The sequence below is a fragment of the Rousettus aegyptiacus genome, unplaced genomic scaffold, assembly GCF_014176215.1.
Source record: "Rousettus aegyptiacus isolate mRouAeg1 unplaced genomic scaffold, mRouAeg1.p scaffold_m13_p_2, whole genome shotgun sequence".
Lineage (NCBI taxonomy): Eukaryota > Metazoa > Chordata > Mammalia > Chiroptera > Pteropodidae > Rousettus > Rousettus aegyptiacus.
The window spans coordinates 55,414,490-55,440,366 of record NW_023416295.1 but is presented as its reverse complement, the minus strand read 5'-3'; the positions used below and the strand labels follow the sequence as shown (position 1 = coordinate 55,440,366).

Genomic DNA, 25,877 nt, shown 5'->3' with positions numbered 1-25,877 from the left:
ATTTCTAATTAATCATAATTCATATTAAAAGATGCATTGCATTTAAAAACACACTCATTATCACATGACTGCTGTCATGTGGTGAATGTAGTGTTTAAAAATATGTAAAATTATGAAATCATTATTACTATCTAGTTTTGTCATAAAAATATTTTTGAAAAAATTTAGTATAAATTTCCATCCTTGATGATTCACATCCATTGTTGTACCTCACATATTGATTAATACAATTATATCACTTAAAATAAGGATCTAGTTCTTTGTTAATTATGTAACTTCATCTGTAAGATGTCTGATTTTGGTTATCATTTATGATTCAATGTTAAGATCTGTTAAAACTATGAAGCAAATTAAATGCTGGTAAATCCATGGCCAGTGTTCTAGTTAAATCATTAAACTTAAGAGTATACACTTGTTAAAATTAAGGACTAACATAGGATTCCCCCTTCCTCCTCTTTACACTGGATTCTGAAAGCTGTCAAAATATTTAGTGAGGCAATGATTAGATCAAGAGTTAAAAATGACAGTCTATATGAAAATGATTTAAGTTGGGTCTCTGTACCTTTTTCCTGTATATTTTATATTTTCATTTTTATAAATCCCAGTATTTCTCTGTTTTTGAATAAGATGAGCATGCATTCTTTATAATCTTAATTCATGTCTGATTTCTTTTTATGTGACTTGACTGTACCTTCGGAATTATTGCTGTGTGCCAGGTATTGTGTTGATGCCCAATTTCAAGTTGTCTCATTTGTTCTTTTCAGTAATTCTGGAGATAGGTACTATTATTATTCTATTTTATCAATGAAAGAGTAACAGTATTAGGCTCAAAGAGATGACTTTGCTTGAAATCATACCATTATTAAGCAGCATAACAAGGGTACAAATCTAAGTTTACAAAATTTCAGACCCCAAACTGGTTTACTGGCCCTTCAATATCAGACAATTATGGATGATATCATTCAGTAACTCAGGAATGGAAAACGACTACTAGAGGTCATCGCAGGGCCTTTTTTTTTTTTAACCTACAGGGATAGGTGTAACTCCCTTCAGCATAAATCAGAGGAAAGAGCTATACATTTTCTCAAGTTTTCAATAGTTCTCTGTACTATTTATAGTAGGTATTATATAGTAATTTTTCTCAGGTAGTACTTGTTCTATGAAGTTTAAAAAACAATTTAGACAGACTCATATCTTTTAGCTTTTGTGATATCTCTAGGACCAAACATTGAGACTGACATAAATAATAAAATATATGATAAAAAATCCATATCACTCCTTATATTTCATAATCCTGAAAATGTTTAAAAATGTTATAGTGAAACCAATGATAATAGCATTTATAATTTAAATGGAGAGGAACTCACAGAAATTACCAGTGAGCTCTGCTCTAAACTCATCAGTGAAGTGGTCTTTAAGATTCTGTTTTAGTTGATTTGTAAAATATACCTATTTAAATATTTTAAACTTCAGTTCTCAAGTAGCACAGTGGCATCCTCTTGCTTAATGTTTTGTTAGTTTGTATGTTCAGCCCAGAACTTGGACTTGATCCAGCAGCAAATTTAAGAGGTAAATTCACTTTGTATAAGGACCGTACTTCTTCCTTAGGGCAAAAGAATGATCACTTGGTGCAGTCATAACACTAGTACAGCTATTACTACATTTTAAAATTCATTTTATTGTCAGGATTCCTGTTAGTACAATGTTCAAATGTTACCTGCTAACTCCAAACAATTTCTGTCTGTTCTCTATTTTGAAAACTTAAAACAAGCAAACAAACAAACAAAAAACTAATAACCCTTTAGGCCAAATAAGTATTAACATTGTCTGGGCTATTTTGAAAATGTGTTTTAATCTAATCAGAAATACTCAGTGGACTTTTAAAAATGTGTTTTTCATCAGTAGGTATTTCTAAAGTACACCTGATGTGCCTGTATGCTAACAATTTTGAAATACTAAAGAAAAAAATGGCCTTTGTCTCTTTGGAAAGATAAGTCATATATATTTAGTGTTACTAGTGAGACATAACATTCTGCTCATCATATGCTAATAATTCTACATTTCATACTGATAGAATACAAATTATATTGATACTGTTTTTTTCCCATAACTAAGTATGAAATTGGTTGCTGGGGACAAATTATTCAACAAATATCCATTCAGGACCTCGTGTGTGCCATTATGCAGTGAAGCAGTAGTTGTATAGCAAACATAGTAAATGCAAATTAAATTAGAAGAAGGGAAAAAACGGTGTAGGCTGCACAAAGTAAATGAAGCTTGGACTGAGCTTTGATGGGTGAACAGGACATCACTCAAGATCTCATACATGCAGGGAAGAATATAGAAACTATCATTTAATGGGGTGCTTAGCTCTTTGTTCATTTTTTTACAGATTTATTAGAATGTAAAATGAAGTAGTTCTTGTTGGCTTTTTTTTAAGTCAGCGTTTTACTAAAAAGATAGGACTTCGAAGAATAAATATAAATAAAGAAGAAATGAATTAGAGAATGAATATTATAAGATGTTATCATTTATTTTCAAATGTCTAGATTTTTTTCTTCAGGGTAAAGGAGCAAATATCTTATTGAAGAAATTTTTTAGTAGAAAGTTTTAAAATGGTAGAGGCTTTAAACTAGTGAAATAATAATTTTGTTTTAGCTTTTTCTTACTATATTTTCTAAAAATCATAAAGGCAGGAAATAGAGTAATGAAGGGCACAGGCTTTGAGATCAAGCCTGCATTAGAATCCCATTTTTCTCTTTTCTCTACAGCATGACCTTGAGCAAATTTACCTAATCATCTTGAACCCCAGATTTCTCATCTATAAAACAGGAATATTAGAAACTATCTCATAATATTATGAATGTTATGATGTGATATATGTAATGATTAGAGTGCACATGCCATAATAGATGTGCAATAAATGGTACTTTATTATTCTGACGATTAAAATAATTGATACTTAAAAGAAATAACTAATGTGTTTTTCAGAATATCTCTGAAAATTTTGAGAACAGGTCATTAAATTAATAACTCGCTTACTTTAGGAAGATGAAGGTAATGGCTACAAAAGATATGAAAACTTTCCCTTCTTGTATTTTCTAAATCCCGATTAATTTAGAAATACTCTTATGACTCAGCTAATTTTATTGAGCATTTACTGTTTTCCAGCATATTTCTCTGGGGCATGCTGATGAAGAGGAAAATTAACATATAACATTAAAATTTTGGCCTTTGACATGATTAATGTATTTTACTTAAAACCATTTTGTATTTGATTCATCTGTTTGTGTGTTGTTACTCCGACAAGATTGAGGCCTCTTTTGGGAAAGAAACATTTTCATATCTTAAGAATTTATATAGTATCTGGCAAAAGTAGTTTTCTTCATAATTGTTTGTAAAATAAAATCAAGGAATGAATACATCAATAGTTAGCTATTATCAGTTATGGTTTTCAGCATATTAAAAAACTGCAGTTAATTTTGTGAGATTTTGTTAGTAATTTTTATCTTAGCAGTTTTAAAGTCATTTATTAAACACTTGAAATTGATAAGGTCAGTGAGCCAGTTTGTTCATAGACATTAGCCTTGAGTTATGTGTAATCCCAGCTAGAGTTTAAGTTTGACATGTCATTTGTCTTTTGAAGGTAGTAAAATATATTTACAATAGCTGTTGTTTATAAGATTTTCTTTTGATCATTATCCCATAAAGGTCAATTAGGGCTGGGTAGTCCTAATCTCAAAGCACGTGCGCGCACGTGCGCGCCCACACACACACACACACACACACACACACACACACCATCCCCACCTTATCTTCATCTAGTTTTCCAGATAGAAAGAGAAAAATAGAAAATAGGGCACATAAAAATTCTATTTCTACTTTTAATATAGCTCTGTGAACATACCCACCCAACTCTTGGAATGTTTAGTTACTATATTTTTTGTTTGCATACTGTTTTCCACTCTTATTATCAATTCGAACTTTTATAACACTATTAAATTTATCCATGAGAATATCTAAGAAAATATTATGCATGCTAATGTGCCTATACTATCTCTGACAAACTTAATAGTTCATAGCATTTAGCTGATATAATCAGAAGTTGTCAGCTAGTAATGTTAAAGCAAATTTATGTTTACAATTCTAAGAAGCATAAATCTTATATAAAACTAACAGTTCTTAGAGTAGCTCTTTTAGAACTTCTATATTAATATAATCTCTGAGCTAATTTATTATTGTTTAGTACTTGCTATGCATTTTGAGTGATATAAATGTGCTTCAAATCAGTTTGAATTAGCTGTTTCAGTAAAGATACTGGAAAACCTTTAAAACAATGTCCCATTATCTATATGAATATTATTTATTGACTTTGTTGCTTCTTGAATGCTCTTCTTTCCCCAGTCTAATGATGCCTGGTCATTCATTCAACAGACATTTATTGACTACCACTGTATGTATGCCAGGTATACACTGGTGACATTGGAGAAGAGTAAGATCTACTCCCTGTCCTTAATGCCAGTGTTGTACCAGCTGATGGAAACGATGTATAAGAGGACTTTTCATAGCTCATATATATTGTTTAAGATCATATTCAAATGATTTGACAATAGCCCCTGGTAATTTTGAGGATGTTTCTGGACCTGAGACTTAGTTTTAGCAGGTTTAATATGTTATTATCATTGTAATATCCCAAACAGGATAGAGAATTCATTATGTTGGTAAATTTTCTTCTAAGTCATAGGTGATTCCTCAGTGGTTATTCTTAGACTACTAGTAAGCTGATAAATAGATGTCCACTGCCACTTTTTACACTTCAAATAGCTGTATTATATGCAGTTTTTATTCCAAAGTAAACACAAGTAAATGTTTTGTGATGTTTGAGTTTTTCAGTTCATCATGCAGTGGAAGAGTTTTTCATGAATGCAAAACCGTGCGGTGATAAGGAAATGGGAAATGTATATTTTGTAAAGCAAGAGATTAGATTTTTTTATACATAACGAATGTCTTTTTTTTTTTGGAAGGAAAAATAACACATGAATGACAAAACATTATATAAAGTAGTATCCAAAAATGCTTTCTTGGAGCTTTTCATTTCAATAGATATTTATTCTGCACCATATTGTATGTGTCAGGTACTCTGCTGGGGAGTAGATATTTGATAGTGAATAAAATATAAACCTTGCTGTCAAGTAACTGAATCTAATAGTAGATTTTCTTGTTTTTGTGTTAGGATAATTGTTACATCAAATAGCTTGGGGATGAAAAGTACTGCTTTTGACATGCTGTATATGTACAAAGCATAGTGGTATCACTGGCTGTGTCATCTCATTTAATTTATAATCATTTACTTCGAGCCTCAGTTTCCTCATCTATAAATTGATAGTATTAATATCTACCTCTTAGTTGTTGAGAGGATTAGAGAAGATCATTTTTATACAATCATTTAATTAATAAGTCCACTAAAAATACATAAAAGTGATACACAGAAATGACCTTTACTGATTTTTCCTACGAAAATGAACTTGCATATTGAGAGATGGCAGTTTGGAGGATATATTTGCATTTTTCTTTGAAGGTGATGTTAAAGCACAAGAATTGTGTATAAGTCCTTTATTTCCTTCATCCACCCACCTTACTGCCTTGCTAACTACTGCCTTGGTAAACCTTTAGTCTCTAGAGCCTTTTATTTCTTTACTTTATGTGGAGCTGTTGATAAGCATACCAATTCTGCTGCTTTTGTTTGTCTACTAGAAAGGAATCTGAAATCAGTTGTTCATTTTACGTGGACTGACTGAGTAGCTATCAGATAGACTTAGTACTCTGCATTGATATCAGACCAGTGGCCCAGCAATGACAGTCTCTCATAGCTCATTAATAGCCCCTTAAAGAGTTCAGTTTTTAAATTCACTATTTGTCACATATAAGTGTCTTACAAGAGTATCAAGATTCTAGGCATATCGTCATTTTTCAAAAAAAAATAATATTCAGTTTAACTCTGCTTTTTAAATTACTTTAATTAGGAATTTTCCTAAGGAAATATGTCTTTAAATTGTTTCTCCCTAATTTCCTTTTGATGTTTTCATATGCCAAGCGTTTGTGGATGGCTAATTTATCATTCCGATTTGATTTTTGAGGTAGCTTTTTTCTAACTTTAACACTATATTACAGTAGTAGTACTCTGCTTTGTTTACTGTGACAGTTTGGTTGCTCCAATAAGCAGATGCCAAAATGGAATTGGATGTGTGAGAAGTTTATTAGGGAGACCCTTTAGACATCAGTACATGTCTGATCCTGTGGAAGGAGAAAGGAAAGGCAGAATTAGGTAGAAAGAGCATCAGACTGCAGCATGTTTCTAAGAAAGTTGCAGCCAGGCTAATGGGGAGTCTTTGAGACAGTTTCCTTTTAGAGGAATCCCTTATTTGCAAGGAATGGCTAGGTTCTAGTAATCTTGCTGCGTTCAGGCAATGGCTAGAGCAGCCCAAGGGAAGCATGACCTGGGGTGAACCCCTAGAGGATTCAAAGGTGTAGCATCTGAAGGTTGTGAGTCAGCTACGCTCTCCGTAGTAGGTTCTATTGAAAGGAGATTTTAAATGGACAATTCTGTGACTGCCACAGTTAACAACTCGAGGAACTATGGAGGCAGGTACATATGTATTGTTTAATCATATCACCAACTCTGTGAGGTTTCATTCATGTACAAAAGGTTAAATAACTTACCCTAGATCGCTTAGCTAGTAAGTGATAGAACCAGAATTCTGATTTAGGGAATATTCTGATACCAGAGTGTCTCAAGCATTTAAACACCTATACCATACTGACTACATGCACACACTAAAAAATCCTGCCAAACTTTTAAGACTTAAGTATATGTTTTTTACAAAGTTTCATGAATCTATAAATGTCTAATTACCTTTTGCCATACTAGTTTCTAAAGATCAATTTGTTTTCATTAAGGCATATATGTTCAAAACTTGTAGTTTTACTGTTTGAATTTTGATGTGCATCTTCACTTGTCAAAAAATAGTACATTATGCTGGTTATACCCCATCCCTTCCTTTTTTTTCTCTCTCAATATATTGAAGTTGTACTATAGACGTCTAGCTACAGTAAGCAATTCTCTGAGGATGAGGAAAGAAAATGTACATACACATAGGAATTTCTTTTCCAGAGCTAAAATTGACATTTTATAAATAATTTCCGTGTTGCAAACTTGAGACTAAGAAATCACAGCAATGCAGTGATATGCATTTGGCATGAGTCAGTTTTAGTTCTTAGTGCTTTTCATTGGAAATGGCATAAAAAGTAAGATTTCTTTGAATTTTTTATGCTGTGGGCTTACAAGAGACATAAGATGTTTTTCTCTTATACTTGTCTGGCAGTGCATGGCAGCAGAAGTAACGAAATGGTCACAAACTCAAGCAGTACTTCCCAGGTGACATGCACCTTTAATTTTTAAAGAATGTCGAAACAGTCTAAGCAGTTGATAACAGGTCATTTCTAGGTGATAAAGGGTATTTGATATGGGGCGTTGCTTTTCTTTCCACACCTAGTGTTTATGTAGTCATTTAGAGACTGACTTTATGTGGTGGTGAGTGTATACGATTTTAATAAGGAACATAATTGGTAACTGAATTTTAACTTTTTATGTTTGACATTGATTTTGAGGTCATAAATTTTTTTCAAGCTTTTAAAAAAATATTCTAGTTTATTTTATATATAAACATTTCCCATAGTCATGGACTTCAGTATAAGTGCAATTGGAAATGCCAAAGTAGCAGTTACTGTTTAAAAAAGAGAGAAGGGAGAGAGAAATTACAAATTGTAACTATTGCCAGAAGTGCTTATGCATTTTTCTTTCAAACATCTTTGTATTAAACTAATTTTTAGAATTTTACTTAAAAAATAGCCTCCTTTAAATGTAAAAATTGGGAATTATAAATCGATGCTTTAGAAATTTAGTTTAGTCTTTCAGTGACCTAGCAGTTGGTATGAAAACATGAATTTAAAAATAAATAGCATATTGGATAAACTGTACTATACTTGTGAAAGAAGCCAAAAAATATGGATTAAACTGAATTCAAAAATAATTGCAATTTGAACCCTAAGCCAGATTCTTTATTAAAATAAAGCAGCAGGGCCTTGACCCTTGGGTGTGCTTGGAATAAACATGGAATACAGTATTGTTCTTAAAACTATTTTGCTTTTATAATCTAAGACAGATGTACAAAAAAGATGCAGTTTTTATTTTGTATTGGCAGCTTCCAAATATTTAGTATCTATTTCCAAGAGTTGCAATTAGTAAAGCAACCATGGTACTGAAATCTGCACATCCCACAAGCTAATTATATTTGCAAGGTCAGAGTGAATACATATTTTCAGAAAAATAAAGGGTTATATAAATATGTGTCTTCTACTTGGCTGTTATATCACAGTTTGTTGATCTGGAATATAATGTGTACAATTCACAAATTTGTCTGATAACAGAAAGTGGTGTGTGATTGTGTTTATTTTACTAACCAGTATATTCACAGCAATCACTTCCAAATATCTCTCCAGTAAAGATGTGTTAATTACAAAACAGACAAGGTCTTCTATTATATTAAAGCTACTAACAAGAAGACAGCAGGAATCACACATGTAAATAGCATCATCAACCCCTATTTTAGTCCTCTGTTTTGATCTGTGAGTTGCGCATAGACCAAAGGTGCTATTAAAGACTGAGTGTATGAAATAGGCAGCATTATATGAACAAAATTTATTCAACAAGAAAACAGACCTTTAACATGAATTTAACAAGCCTGAGAAATTATAAACTATCATATGCTGCAGATTCATGCAGTGATAATAAACAAAAAAGGAAAGTAAGAGGTTTCCCTAAGCTAGCCAAACTGCTAATGGTTTTGTTATAAGCTGTCTACTGTTGCAGTGACCTCTGAAAAGTCTCAAGGCACTTGTACCAGAAAAAATTAAATGGTCAGGCTGGTGAGTAGAGATTCAGTGTGGTGTGTAGGATTTCAGCGTGGAAGGGAATTACAGAAGTCTAGCATCATATTTATTCCTCATACTTTAGCTTGCAAGTTTTAGTTATTACATCTTAAGGAGGTAGTTTTTATGTCAATTTTTTTGGCTAAATTATTATTTGGATTTGTAAGATATAAACTGAACTGGTCTAATGTATATATACTTTAAAACAAACTATTTAGAAATTTATATAGCTTCAAAAAATGGATTATTTCCCCTGACCTCCGCATAATACCCTAATTAATCCTTGGGGATCCTTTGGTCAGTATATTGTATCTAAGATTTCCATTCTTAACAGTGGAGTGACCATCACTTTGCTATCCTTCTGTTGCATCATGTTGTAAATGCGTAAACATGGAGAAACTCCTTCAGCTTGTACACACCTCCAAGTGCTCACTAGGGCTTTTCCTCGAATCTTACTGTGGCATAATTAACACCTTCTTTATCCATTGCTCATTAGTGCACTGGACATTAATGAGTCTATTTTGATAGGCTGCTGTAAAGGAGAACTCCGCTTATTCTCATGGCACAAAAAGCAATTATAAAATTGTACAGAAATTAAAATGTAGACTGTATTGCCATATTTATATTTTTATTGCGTACTAAATCTAATTTTGGTCTGCAGGTTGTTGAAAATGTTAGTTTCCTTAAGACAGTTGCTATAGTGATGGCAGCAAATTCCTTTAAACTCGGTGTAAAGTATTCGTTTTCTATTGGCTATTATATTGCTACTCAGGAATTGTCAGTCTAAGCATGTTATTTAACACAGGCCATCGGTAGTTGAACAGTATATTCTTGAATTTTTCTCTTAATTTTTTAATAGAGTTAAAATTTTTTATTTTAGATTTGTTTTTAAATGACCATGATATCTGTGTAGCTGGTATTTTCATTTATTTTTTATGAAGTTTCACACCTGTGTATAATCTAGAGAAATATTACAGAGATTTTTGCATGTAAAGTAGCTGTCCGTTTTAGTTTGAAAGTGTTCATTATAAAAAAAAAGTATGTGGGCATTTTGTTTGATATATAATGGAATTTTTATAATTTTGTAGAAATCTTAAAATGGAATCAAAATATTCTAAAAATAATTGGACCAAAATGATGCTTCGTTCTTAAATATTTACCACTAATAGTAAGGGTGACAATTCTTAATTCTGTATTTAAATTGTACATCGATCTATCCAGATGGTCACTTTTCTTCTGCCTACATTTTAATTTTATTTTATGTGCTTTTTAGTAGAAAATGTTAGAAAAATTTACTTCCATATGTTTTTTTAAACAACTTTTAAAAGTGTTCATTGTAATATCTGATTGAAGCATGTCTGATATTAGTACCTGTTTTTATTATTGCTTTATGGAAAAACATGATTAGAAAATTTTTTAAAATATAAGGACGAGATACAAACCTAGGCCATATTTATTTATATATAAATGTGAAAATCAAGTCTGGATTACAGTTATTGTATAAAAAGAAAAAAGTTTTCACAAACTATTAAATCATGCATGTTCTGAGGATACTTGGTTTTATTTTGAGGCAAGAGGAATCTGGGGAAATTCAAACTGTTAAAAGCAGAATTCAAAGTTGATTTTTTTTCCTTTCTTTTTGGTCTACCAGAGTGGACAGAGACCTTAGATTGAATTACTTATTGTAATACTTTGGTCTAAGTTTGTATTTGGTGCTGTTGACTCTTCATGGAAGCCTTTTAGAAAGGGTTTTTTCTTCCTTCCTTCCTTCCTTCCTCTCTCCCTTTCTTTCTTTCTCCCTCCCTCCCTCCCTCCCTCCCTCCCTCCTTCCCTCCCTCCTTCCTTCCTTCCTTCCTTCCAATCTTATTTAGCATACAGTATGTAGTAATACTTATTACAGATTTTTCAGACTTGATTAGATTTCAGTTGGCTTAATGAAAATAAATTTAATTTTAATCTCTTGGTATCCTCAATAATTATACAAATGAGAACCAGTATACTTAGCAATAGCTTTTAAAATGTTGATAAATCTCAGGTGTTTAACACTATTAAAGGCAAATTTAGAAATACTATATTATGCTGCTTTTTGATTTTTTTATGTGACAAATGTGTTGAGTTTATTCTCCAGGTAATTGATTTTAATTCCCTGAAAGAGGCAACTGACTTAAAGTCCCAGTGCTTTACTTACAACTTCACAACATTTAAAAGCTTTAACGAGTTTTTTAAAATCCATGATAATGAACAGAAAAAAGCAATATGGTAGTATGTGATTCTTCTTAAATTTCTTAATATGTAAGAACTAACAGGATATTGTGTCATGTAAGAATTTGAAGTCTTTCTATACAGAAACATTGATTATACTTAGCATAAAGAGGATACCTATTGTTATTTCTTTATTATGAATTTAGGGCCATATAATTCTATACCATGTTCCTGGCTTAAAGCACAGATGACCTTGATTTTCTTGTATTGTGCCTCCTATTCTTGACAGTGGCTTGGACATTTAAGGCCATCAGACAAGGTATAAAGTCTTTTATAGTCACAAGAAGTAAAAGGTATCTGACTAGAAGAGAATACGTGGAGCAAGTGCCTTGCTGGTTGTAATTTTGTTGTCATTTCAAGTATTGTGGTGGTGTAATTGATGTGACAGGACTGGGCTTTAGATGTGGTCCCTTAGCTTGTGCTCACTTTCAGTTTTAGTTTCTCTTTGTCATTCATTTTGATTAGGTAAAATTTAGGTGACAAACATATGCACACCAATGAAGGCTGTTTGGTGTGAGTTTAGTAATGACGTATTTCAATAATAAAGATGCAAAGTTAATATTTTTCTTTACTGCTTCATGAAAATTGCAATAATTGGTGTCACCTTACATTACAAGATTGAGGGTGCTGTGCCGATGGCACAGTCAGCAGGAGGTTCTTTTTTATTAATATTATAATTAAATGATTTTCTGGAAATAGGCCAGAAACAGATGCAAGTTGATCATGCTTTGTCCACTGTTGCTTGGCATCATCACTTGCTTTTTTAAAAAGAATTGACCTGACACCTTGTTTTTACAGGTTGTTATTGATGCCTTCAGATTGATCAATGCTAATATGATGGTCCTAGGACATGAACCAAGACAAACAACTTCTAATCTGGGTCACTTAAACAAGCCATCTATCCAGGTAATGCCTGTATTTGATAATGTGTTTAAAACTGTTTTACTCTTTAAAAAGTTGTTATAAATAGCCATTCGAAGATACAATATTTAGTATTTTAATTTGCTTACAATTAATTTTTCTTGTGCTTTAAAAGAAGATTATGGAAATGTGATGTAAATGTTAGATTTGCTCAGATATGAGTCAGTTTTCAGTGGAAACTTTAAACTTTCCAAACAGTTTGTGGACACTCTTTTTGAAAGCTTAGTAGAACCCTTATCTTGAGATAATAACCTTATGGCTGTGTGTGGGTAACATTGTAGTAAAGGACCAATACGATTTATAAGTGGAATGCATTAGATATCATTCTTGATTGATTAGTAGACATTTCTCATAGCAGCAACATAGGAAAATTGGTGTGAACTTTAGGAGGTCCCCAGAAACAATTCGTAAATGGTACTTAAAATTCTCTACTTTTTTGGGTTTAATTTCCACTTTCCAAATGAATCCTATAAAACACATCTATATATTACCTTTGATCAGAGTTCATATCTTGTTCAGGTGATGTCTACCACCACTGTTAAATTTATTGAGACACTTAATATCCTCTTGAGTGATTGTTTTCTTTGTATCGTTCACATACCTCATTGTTTTTATACAAATCTTTATCGTCTGTAAAGATTATTTTAAATGTGTTTTTAAACGCACCACAACCCATGTTTATAAAGGTAATTGCTTCTCTGAAGATTAATTAAAGGGACAGAAATACCATGTTTCGTTACATAGAACACATAGGACACATAGGACAAAGGCTTTATAGTAGCTATTGCTGCTCCCTTTCTGAATCAACCTTGCTCTGTCTTTGGGGAGTTGTGGCTTTGACAGTTAACCATGGTTAAGCCTTGGTTACACTTTGATAACTTTATACTTTTAAAGGTTTACTTTTGTAGCACTCATTCATCTGAAATCATCAGAGTGAAATGTTTTGTTTCAAAGGATTTGAGGTGTGTTGCTTTTGAAAAAAAAATTGTAAGTTAGGGAAAACTGCAAAGTATAATGAGTTTGAAATAAGCTACCAGTATTTTTGATTGGGTACAGACAAGCCCATGCTTGCATGTTCCAAGAGAATATATTATTGGACCTGTTTAGCTTGTGATAATGACCTTTCTTATAAACCCCCATAGCATCATACTACTTCATTATTTTTTTGCAAAGGTTAAGTAGCATCTCATAATCCAAGATCATTGTGATTACTGCATGGTATGTTTCTGCCAGAAGTTTTTACTAATTGCAAGTCAGCAGCCACCTGTTGCAGATTTCATTTTGTAAATTTAAACACTGCTTTTTTAACCTTAAAAATTGAGTATAATCAGTATTCAAAATCTATTTCTACAACAGTCCACTTTGTGTTTTTTGGTCCTACCTTATAGTATATAATTTATAAAGCAGATTCCAAACCCAAGTTAAAAGGACCCATGTAAATGTTAGATAACAGCCACAGCATCATTGTTTTTCCTTATTTTAGTTTGTTTTGCCTTCCAATTAAAATCTGTAAATATATTTATTTCACAGTTTATATAGCGCCCATCTGAATGACATCTATCTGGGTGCTTTACAGTATTAAGACAATTTCAATACTAAAACACTCAAATGGGATCAAGCCAAAAAGTGACAGAACAAAGTTACACCTTAAAACAATTTTAGTTTTCTAAGACAAGCTACAAAGAAAGCAAGCCAGAAGAACTCGAAGTGAATGGTAATGTCCATAATAGAATTTTAATATACATTAGCAGAATTTTTAACTCGGATCAGAAGCCATTCAGAAACGCTGTGTCTTTCATTTTGAAGGAAAACTAGTTTGTTTTGAGATGAGTCTTGCTTGTAAACCAACTTTCAAGTAGTGGGGATAGAAATTTGATAGCAACCATCAGCATTCATGCTGGTAGTCACTATGCTCTTCTAATGATGATTTTTTCTTTTTACTGTTATTCTTAAAGTAGTGATAAATTAAGATTCTGTTAGAGACTACTATTTAATAATTTGAGGAAAATTCCAAATTTGTTAAGTAAGAGATTACAAAATAAGGTAAACAAGTACTACTTTTTACAAATACATATTTTGTAAAATCATGCCTATATATTTACACCAGGATGTTAAGATCAATTGCCTTTGGGTATTGGGATTATGGAATTTTTTCCTTGTTTTTCCTTCTCCAAATATTTTTAAACTTTCTACAGTGAAACATATATTGCTTTTAAAAAAATAATTCATAAGCACTAATAAATGTTGAAGTATCTACCAAAAGACAAAGCTAATAGACAAAATTTATATGAACTCATTTTAAATGAGAAAAGCCATTAATAATCCTGGTAGAGAGGAGAAAGTATAATACCTATCCTATAGATTTTTATATTGATGTATGAGACCTCGTTTTTTTTTTGGAACATTTGACCATTATTAGCATTGTATGGAATTGAGAGTTAATAGGTATTTATTTTAGTAACTAAACATTTTAAACTATTTTACTAAAAAATTCACTGACATTTCAGAATCTTAAGAGTCATAGTCTATGTGAAGATTAGTTGTCAACTGCATGGAAATTTAGTAAATATTGAGGCATGGATGCACTGTACTAGGGCTATGACCTCTAAGTATAGTCCTGGATATAATTAGATTGTCTACCATAAGTAGGCTATTTGAAAAAATATTGTTTTCAGTAGTTATTAAACAGATTAAACAGTTACATTTTTTAAAGGAACCTTTCGTGGTCATTTTCTAGGTGAGGAAACTGTGAGACCCAGAGAGTTTGTGATTTGCCCAGGTTACCCAGTGAATTAATGTAGGAACTGGTATTCATAACCAAGGTGCCTCACTCTTTATACTAAACTTGGAAAATAAACTAATTTGGCACAGATAATATATGTATACAGTTCAAAATTCAAAAGGCACAAAAAGGTATTTAGCAAAAACTCTTTTTTTCTACTTGTGCCTTTTGCAACCAAGTTCTCTAGAGAGAACAAAACACATTTTGCTTCAGATCTAAGTAAACATGCCTTTTTTAAGAGCATGAAACTTTTTTATCCTATTAAGAACCTGTAAATAGGTTATATAGTTCATAAGCTGTGTTTTATAGTATGTTTGCTTTCCATAGCAGTGAGTGTATAGAGATATAACTTCTAACCTCAATAGTATGGGAAATGTCAATGAAGTATGGCTGGGTGGGTTTTAGTTGCTTTTACTTATCTGACATGGTTATTATGTAGGAAGCCATTAAAGTACAGGATCTTAGTTTAGGAACTGTTTGTCAGCAGTCCCTCTACATAAATATGATTCAACACAATTCCATCCAGCCTGGTAGCTGACTGCCTCTCATAAACTGTACCTTTATTTTTATTCTGAAGTTTCTACCACCTTTGCTCATGTATCACTGCAGTTCTAAGTTTATTGCTTCCTTCTCACTATTTGTGTGTCAGTAGTTTAGTCAAAATTCAACATTTATTTGGATCAGATACCTATTCTCCCACAGAGATTTCTAAAACCTAAGTTTAATAATTCACATGAATAAGTAAATATAGAAATAAAAATAATTCAAAAGGTAATTGATTTTGAAGTTTATTTCACTGAGATGATTATTTGTGTACTTGTTTTGATTTTGTCTTACCAACAAAATTATATAAAGCTTTACTCTAAAGATTAACTAAAGAAGCATGGAAATAACCTGGAAGTTAATCAGCAGGATCTTAAAACCCCCCTCTGTCTAGTTCCTACTTCAAACCATTCTTTGTCTTAAACTGATACTAAGTACTAACTTAGGCAGAACTTTTCTTTGAAAGGGCAGCAGGCAAAGAAAACAAGGGTCAAGATATTCAAGTAAGCTAAGTGCTGTTAGTAAATCCAAAATATCTTGTCCAGAAATGGTGCTATAAAAGTTGGCTACCTTCCCAGGTCAGCCACTAAAAGCTTATTTAGCTCACAATATATACTATAAAATCAAGCTTTATAACACTGCTCCTGTGAGAAACTGTTGCCAATTTCAAATGGCCAATTAATGAATGAGTTTCTGGAACATACCCCATTTTAATGAAGAATTGCCTAAATTTTCCTAAGCCCATCATATGTTTAAGTGTAACTTTAAAAGTATTGATGTCTTAAGAAATTTCCTTGCTATATAACTTTCTCCATTATCTTCCTGACATACCATGGCATTTGCTTGTACATGGTGTTTAATTTACAATTTGAACTTTTCCGAAGGTTAGTCTCCCCCTTGATAAAACTAATCTTATATTTGGCATATCCCGCTACAACTTGTAGTTCAGTGTCAACTAGACTGGTTAATTTGAGAGCATGTTTTATTTATTGAGCTGTGCTTTTGGGCTCATGTGGAAGGAGAACTGCACATGGCCAATTTACTAAGATTTTCGATAAATGCACTGGGGGTACACAGCAGGTAAGTGAAATTGGAAGATTGCTTGAGGATATAATTTGATTTAAACTAATATTTGTTTTGTTATTATACCCGCTAGTATTTCACACTGCCTGTGTTACTTTTACTACTTTAAATAATGTGATCGAAAATCAAGTAGGTAGTGCCTTCAAATACCAAACTATGTATTTCCGTAGTACAGTTAATTTCCAAAATGTGGACCTGTCTTTGGGCCTGTTGTCTGGCTTCTGTATTTATCAGCCATCAGTGCTATTAGCTATATGGCTATTCTGTATAATTTTGTAGTGAGGACGTTACACAAAGGCACTTGGATGAGGGGCAATAGGCACCTGAAATGTAGTCTAAGCTCCACTCCCCAGCCAGGCTGTGTCTGCTTAGAGAACTGGGCACCTTTTTCTAATTCTTCTACCCAGAGGTTGTACTCCCTAATTTGCATAAAGCTGAGTACAGATCAAGGGGGGCCCTGATTAGTTCCACTTTTTGATCTATACAGTGCAGCATTTCTATGCACTGAAATTTAATTCACTGCTCCTGGTAATTATGGAAATAGCTAAGGGTTTAGTAAATACTCTTAGTACTTTAATATTGTATATCAATTGTTATAACAGATGTTAGGAATATAGAAATGGATTATTATAGTATGTATCTAAGATGCTTTAGTACTTGGTGGAGTGATATTTGCTACCAAAGTTTAAAAATAAGACTATTGGTTTCATCCTGATCCTTAAAGTACGGACTTAATACAAGAATTTTGTAGGATACATTATAACATAGTATGGTAGAAAAAAACACGGGCTTTGGAGTCAGAAAGATTTCGATTGCAATCTCAGCTTTGCCTTTTACCAGCTGTAAACTGGGACAAATTGCGATTTGTGTCTTATTTTCCTCATCTGTCAAAATACAAATGGAACCAGCCTACCTTACTGTGTTGTTATGAAGATTAGAAGACAGTGTATAAAGCAGATGCTCATTAAATGGTTCCTTTCCACCCCTTCATCTACTGCCTCAACACTTTAACACTTACACTATAAAAATCCAATAATTAAAGAATGTGGCAGTTGTTTTGGTTAGCTTTATCTTTAGTTTCGTGAGAGTTAACCCCAAAGCTCTCTTTGTTTTTATACTTGTTGAAAATATGTCCAAGGTGTATTTCTGTACTTTTATGTCTTACTAGGATGATAGAGGGTCTCCCAGAATACCACTTGGAACCTCGCTGGAACTTCTTTTGCTAGATAGAGCTAAATGTTAGAGCAGTTGTGAATGGATTCCAGCACATACAGGGTGTTGTTTCCTAATGAAGCCATGCCATTAGCTTAAATTTTTATTGTAATTTGCTTATTTGTCTTTGAGATCAAGTGCAGTGGTAAAAAAATCTGGTTAGTGTGTTCATCACTGGATTAGAGTATGAGCTAAATAGATCTAGTAAAGAACAAGCTCCACTTTGTTAATTTGGAGACATGCAGACACAATTATTTGAATCTGTTAAAACTGAATTAATAAAAAAAAGAAATCCCAGATTAGTGTTGTGAATAAGTGTCTTATCATTTTTATGCTTTTCTTTTTAAATAAGTTTCCTACATATCATAAAATCAGATTTAATAAATTACAATTTTAAATTATGAATAATTAATTTATAATTTGGACTATGATGAGGTCAAACCCTATCGTTAACTGAGCTACCGAAACTGTCGAATATCATACTCTGAAGAGTGTATGACCCATACCGCTAAATCTTACTTTGAAACATATAGCTAAGAAAAAAAATATTTTAATTTAATCTTTATTTAGGGTAAAAAGCCTTTTTTTAGATGACAAAGGTATTGTCTACACTATGTCAATAATTTCAAACAATTGTATTTAATAAATGGAAATATTAATTTGTCCTTTTTCAAATCATTTGTCTATATAGGCATTAATTCATGGACTAAACAGACATTATTACTCCATTACTATTAACTATCGGAAAAATGAACTGGAACAGAAGGTAAGTTTAAATTTTTATCTTAGAGGAAGAAAAAAATTTCTTTCAGATCAAATTCAGATATTAACTAGTATTTTTGAATTTGAATTATTGACCTATTTCATTGATGTGTTCCAAATATTTTTTTATTCCTGATGGATTGCAGCATAAAATAAAAGAATATTTTATTGGATATATTGAAAGACATTTTACCTTATTGGTAGGTGCTAAAGCAGCAGAGAAAGTAGGAAATAAACATTCCAGTTTGGCTTTATAATAAATTATAAAAATCTCTTTTCTAGTTCTGTGATTTTTCTGATTGACTTACCTTCTCCAGTAAAATGACCTTTACTGTCTAAATTAAGTTAATAGCTTTCTATATTTGGAAGGAATAAATTAAATTGTAATTGTGTAATAGTTTTAACAAAATTACCATGTTTATATACGGTAAACTAAAGGTGAGTCAAAAGGGAAATGTAGTTTTCAGATATTTGGACTTAGATTCGTATCTGTTAGTACAGGCAATTTTCAAATTTGGTTACTTTTAAAATCACTGAGCATTTTGGTGGATTAGCATTCTTTAATTTCTACTATTTTAGGATTGTGTCAAGTACTTTTTTTCTCTCAGGTAATGCCAAACGTTTAAGTCTGCCTATTGATTTTTGAAATTACAATCAAAACTGCTTTTTTTTTCTTTACTATTAAAATTACTCAACCTTCAAATTGGCTTCTTATATAAACTCATAGATACAGAGAATATTTAGAGGTATACTAGATGGGAAGGGGTTTGGGGGGGGGACAAAAAAAAGGCAAAGGGATTAAGAGGTACAAATGGATAGTTGCAGAACAGACATGGAGATGTAGAGTGTAGCATGGGGAAGGTGGTTGATAATGTAATAAATATGTAAGGGGGAAGAGGGGTACTAGATTTAGTGGGGTGATCACTTTGCGAGTTATGTGGATCTCTGATCACTATGCTATACAACTGAAACTGGTATATTATTGTATGCCAACTATAATTGAAAAAAATCTCATTGAAGTGTACAATGTAAATACAAGCAACTAATTGTCTATTATATTTCAATAAAGATGGAGGGGAAAGCTAACTCAAAAAAAATTAGTTTCTTATTTTTCTCTCTGAGAAAGACAAGAAAAATTTAAGAACACTGAGTACTATTGATAGCCAGTAAGTTTGGGTTCCTACGTGTACTCTCAAGTCCAAACGTAAATAATCAGTAGTAAAGTTCTTTCTACTAGTTGAAACTGTTCCTCTCAAAGGTACTTTAGTAGGGGATTCTAGTGCATACGGTTAAGTGGGAGGGAGAGTAAGTTACCCCCTCTTTTAACCAGATCTCCTCAGTTTTTAATCTTATTTATATATTATGGGGAGGATGCACTATATAAGATTTTCTTTGAATTCTGGTTTTTTAAATTATTATTTTAAGTTTGATAAACTACTGTCTTAAAAGGTCAAAGCCACTAATAAACTCTCCTAAGGTCATAGGTGCTTGGCAATGAGTGAGAGGCTCCAAGGGACCAGTTCTTCCTTGGCCTGAGGGGAGACACAGAGCCATGAAGCTCTATTCCAGTTGCTATAAATATCTTATCAGTCTGATATCTTACATCCAACTATTTGGAAATATCCAGCTAATTACATAGTTTCCCCCCCCCCTTTTTTGGTACCCCATAAACTTAGCCACCATCCTTGGCATAAAAAAAAAACAAACATACAACTATGTACATAGATTAATTAAGGTTATGTTTATGTTCCTGGCTTCTCAGTTCAGGTGCTTTCTTATTACAAGAAGCCTTGCCTTTACTCTTATCCCACTAACCTGTATACTTAACCCCAAGCTTTACCTGAGGGTCTCAATGGAATTCTTGTCCAGGCATGGTAGGGATGTCCTCCAGCTCTGTGGGAACTTTCTTTGTTTTCTTTTGAAGTAGTAGTAAAATCTAATTCTCAACACTTAATTATAGATAGCTTTATAGCACATGTAGTTGCAGCTGCCCCAAAATTTCCCGAGGATATATTTTTTAAATACTATCTGTGGCCAAGGTGAGAAGCAGTCAAAGAAATTGGAGCTTCTTGTGCTGGAGTTTTATAATTTTTATGCAAGCTACTCTTGGGCTGTAGGAGGGGGCATTGGGGGAATTTGGAGCTTTAGTGTCTTAAAAAGACTCATGGGTGATTTTTGACATGTAGTTTATTCTCCAGCATGAGAAAAACTTTGTACTGTGTGTTTACAAACCTCTAAACAAATAATGTTTCTAAGTTAAACTCAAACACTTCCAACTATTTCTCCACATCTGCATGGCTCAGGGATCTCTTAAAGTATACTGGTACTAATGGTAAAACAACAACAATTGTTCTGTAGGCACCATTTTTTTACATTGCATATTCATTAAAAAAAACTCATTCAATGACATTCTGCAACTGAAGAACATTTTTAGAGTAAGATTTTAAGAAAAAGTATCATTAAGACTCTAAACTTAAAAATTTATGAACTTCCAAGATTATATACATGGAACTAGGAGCCCAGTTTGCAAAACAATGAACTAAGTAGATAGTAGTTCTTTGATCACTAGTAGGGTTTGATCTCAGCTTGCTGATGTGATTGCAAACTGAGTGAATTTGGGATTTCCTTCCCAGTTTTGTGACTTTTCATTCTGACAGTAAAGAAGTTTTAATTTTTTAAATTATGGATGGTATATTAGAATTTGAAAGAAATTTAGAGATTATCTGGTACAAGCCTTCAATTTATAGATATTTAAACTGAAACTCAGAAAGCTTGACATAAAGTCATTTAGTAAATGGCTTTTTATTTTCTTATCTTGGCATTTAAAAGGTGAGCTTCCATATGAACCATTAGAGATCTTGTGTATAGCATAGTAGTTTCATTCATTCCACAGATATTTATGGAGTGTCTGCTATCATTAGATACTGTTCTAGAATCTAGACTCTGGTGATCTTGAAAGAAACAGGGTAAAGTCCTTGGCCCTGTTAATTTTTCTTTAATGAGAGAGAAATGTAGTAAACAAGAAAAAATTTTCAGGTGTTGATGGTGTTATAAAAATAATAAAGCAGAGTAAGGGAAGGAAGATGTTTAAGATAGTTTGGGGTGACTTTTTTATATAGTGTAGTGAGTGACGGCATCTATCTCTAAGGAAGTGAGAGAAGGTAAGCCATACAAAGATAGGGAAAAAAGCCTTCAAGTCAGAAGGACAGCAAATGCAAAGGCCCTGGAGTCAGAATACTCCTTAGGTTATATTAGCTTAAGTTATATATAAAGTTAAGAGAATTCTTACTAGAGTTTATTGAAGTTAATTAATTTAAATTCATTAATTCCAGAAGTTTTTCGTGAAGTTGTTTCTCAAAACAAGTGAAATATTCTCAATACAGAAAAATAATTACTCTTTCTTTATACTTTTTAGATGTTGCTAAATTTGCATAAGAAGAGTTGGATGGAAGGTTTGACACTTCAGGACTACAGTGAACACTGTAAACACAATGAATCAGTGGTAAAAGAGATGTTGGAATTAGCCAAGAATTACAATAAGGTAACAGTTATTTCTAACATTTATTTCCTAATAATCTTTGGAATATATATGATTAGATATCAAGTATTATATAAATACAGTTTAAAATAGTCACCTATTTTGTAGATCAGATAGTAAATATTTTAGAATTTGCGGGTCATCCACACTGTCACAACTGCTTAATTCTGCTGTTGAAGTATAAAAGTAACCCCAGACAATATCTAAAGGAATGAGTGAGATTCTGTTCTAGTAAAACTTTATATACCAAAAAGGGTAGCTGGCTAGATTTGGCCCGTGGACTATAGTTTGCCAACTCCTATTGTAGACCAATTAAAATTATTTTACATTTTAAATGTCTTCATTATTCAGAAGACTTTTTCTTAGAAGGGAATGGGAATAAGGAGATGTTAGACAACAGTAGTATTTAATACTTGCTACATAAAATTTATTTTATGAACTTGGTGTTTTTTATTTACTATTTATTGAAAACCTACTATGTGCCAAGCACTAGGGAGTTGGTAGGAAGAAATATGGTAAGAAGCAAGACCTGTTCTCACAGACTTTATTTTCCGGTAGGGGAAACAAAGTAAACAAATAAACACAACATAATACATTGCGATTACTGCTATGAAGAAAATAAGCAGGATGATGTGAAGAAGAGTAATAACTAGGGGAGACCACTTTTTATGAAGATGTTTAAAAGTTATATTTTGCAGAATCTCCTGGAAATGTTTATTTTGTGCTAAATATATGTGGCCATGATAATGTTTTTGTTCATAGTTTTATATTCTTTTACAATTTTGAAATTAAGAAAATAACTTGAACTATGACTAAAATATATCTTCTGTGTTGTGTTATTTTCCTGGAGATGCCATAACAAACTATCATAAACTGGGCGCTTTAAAACAACACATTATTTCCTCACAATCTGGAAGCTAGAAGTCAAAAATCAAGGTATTTCAGGGCTGTGGTCCCTCAGAAGCTTTTAGGGGAGGATTCTTCCTTTCTCTTTCAGCTTCTGTTAGTACTAGGTATTTGGCTTGTGGCAGCATAACTTCAATCTCTAACCAGGCTAGGATTTCAGTGTATCTTTTGGTGGGATGTGATTTATCCCCTAACAAGTGTTTCGAACTTTTTGACCAAAGCCACCTAAAGAATAGATTTTACATTTTGGCTCAGTACATGCAAATGTTTATGTATATGTGTATATATGTAATTGTAACAAAAATTTTATGAAACAGTGTTTATCCTTGTTACATGTGATATATTCTATTTTCTTTGTCATTTGACTCCATTCATTCTGTTTCAATGAGACACATAGGTATTAGACACAAATACATAAGGCTTAAAACTCATCAATGGGTTGAAAATCTCGTTTGTAAAACACACACACACACACACACATTGTATAGTGTTATGTTTACAAGTATATTGAATATCTCTTATACAGCTATACAGGCAGAGATCCTTCCCTCATTTATACGAAAATGGGGGCTATATGAAAAGTTGATAAATAATCAGAGTTCTAGTCCATAATTGGTGTGTTCCATAACACAATTAGTATTCAAATTGTCCACAGACCAGCTGCATCAGTACCTGAGCTCTTACTGGAAATGCAGACTCTCAGACCTACTGAATCGCCATCTGCATTTTAAGGAGGTTTCCAGGAGATTCAGTGTACTCATTAAGTTAGAAGTTAGAGAATACTGTCATAGCATGTGAAGTACTGTAGAAGTTCAGAGGCTTATGCTTTCAGATGGAGGAGACCCAGGAGACTCTTAGAGAACATTTGTACTAGATGTTAAAGCATTTAAATAAGATTTAGACATACAGAGACATGTTACCCTAGGCAAAATGAATATCACCAGCAAAGAGTAGGAGAGAAAGGAAAGGTAAAGACATGTTTCAGAACCTGTGTGTGGCTAGAGTATGTAATGCATATGGGTGATAATGGGGAATAAAGTTTTTTGTTGTTGTTTTAAGTTATTGAAGTCAAGTAACAGGGGTTGCAATATCAGGATAGAGTTATTTTTGATCAGGGGCATGATATACTCAGAAGCTAACCTTAGAAACTTAATTGACAATGGTTTGGAAGAAGGAGTGCTGTAAATATAGATTCTGTTTAGGAGGAGCTTGCTATTACTCAAACAAAAGGTACCAAGTGCTGGATTATTTTAGAGGAAGTGAGAATGGAGGCATCAATGGACAAATAAAACATGGCAACAGTTGGATAAATGAAGTGAAAGAAGAAGGAAGAATCAAAGATGAATTCAAGGTTTCCTGACTAGATGACTAGAAGTATGGTGGTACCATTAACATTCCCAATTTTGGTAGAAATAGAAGGATTGAGAAAGGAGATAAAGAGTTACATTTTAAATGAGCAGTTAGAAATGGGGACTAAAAATTAATGGTAAGTGCTAAAGCTTAAGATTTTGTTGACAATTAAAATTGGTGTTGATTGTCACACTAAAAAATATTTCTCTTTTTAAATTAAGCACATCTTGCTAAAAGAAATATAAAGCAAAAGATGGTATATAAAATTTGCCAAGTGTAGTGACATCTTTTAAGAGACTTGAGCTTTGATAAAAGGTTGCTGGGTTCATACAAAGCTAAATTCCAACAAAATTAGGTTTGGCTTTGAAGGAAATGTCCTGGTTAATATGTAGCGTTCCAGCTGGAAATCCCTATTGGTTCTATACTGTAGGGAAAATATTTTTTATCTTTCTTGTATATGTTTTTATGCTGTGAAGATTAAGAGAGAAAAACTAGTTTATCATACTTAAAACAGTTAACCTTTTGTAAGTTAAAAAGTTATGACAAGTTATTATTCAGCAGTCTTAGGAATGGTTTTCTTTTCTTTATAACATTACAAGTTTAAGTAAATTCATATTGGTACCACTGCCAGGAAATAACCTATTTATGGTTACTGCTGCCCATCCACAGAAGTTTTCGCTATTTTACAGTTTTAAAAAATCTCTGTAGTACTCAAAAACTTGTAAGGTTTGGTTGTAAAATGAAAACAATGTGTAAGCTGTGATATGAAGGAGTCCAAATTTGGGAATGTAATTCCCTCTGTGATTGAAAGAGAATGCGGTGGAGTTTTTAGTAACACTTAAAATATAAAAAGAAAGGCCCATGCTACCAATTTTTCTTAGTATTCTTTTTAATTGGTTGAGGTTTTAAATTAAGATAATTACTGTTAGGTGCCAGTTAACTCCTAAAGTAAAAGGAGGTTAGAAAATAATTAAATTCCTTTGTTCTAACTTTGAGATTTCAGGTCTGAATTTCACACAAATTCTGCTTGATTATTAGTCATTGATTTCTCTAATTATTGAATTGCAACACTCACAACTCTTTTATTCTCCTAATTTATTTGTGCTAGGATGCATCAATTTTTAAAATATTGATGACATTTGATTGGATATTTATAAATGAATGTGCAAGTGAAAAAATGAATAAAAGAGCATTTTAAGAATAGTATAGAAACATAAAAATTTAAACGTGTGGCCCTATAATTCTGAGTTCTGACAGTTTACTTTTCAAGTAGAAATGTTGCTACTTAGAACTTGAAAGTTTGGATATATCTTTTATGTGATTGCATACAAAACATGTAATTATATGATTATATTTGGTTTCCTACAGTAGCTATATTAAATAGGAAAATCTTTTTTTGTGCTAATGCAATAAGATAAGAAAAACAAAGTAAGATAAAAGTATTAGGAATATCAGGTCAGATTATCATTATTTAAATACGATAGTATATCTTTGCAATCAAACATAGAAATTCAAGAGTGGAGAACTGTT

At 32.3% G+C, this 25,877-nt stretch overlaps 1 protein-coding gene across 2 annotated transcripts in view; it reads left to right on the top strand.

Moving 5' to 3' along the window:
* The window catches only part of PSMD14 (proteasome 26S subunit, non-ATPase 14), an 84,380-nt gene that overhangs the window by 50,235 nt on the left and 8,268 nt on the right, over positions 1-25,877 (top strand). For both annotated transcript variants that reach the window (XM_036236334.1, XM_036236335.1), the window contains exons 8-10: positions 12,049-12,156; positions 18,483-18,557; positions 21,969-22,094. In XM_036236334.1, the coding sequence (XP_036092227.1) occupies positions 12,049-12,156; positions 18,483-18,557; positions 21,969-22,094 (309 nt within the window). The remainder of the gene's footprint in view (positions 1-12,048; positions 12,157-18,482; positions 18,558-21,968; positions 22,095-25,877) is intronic.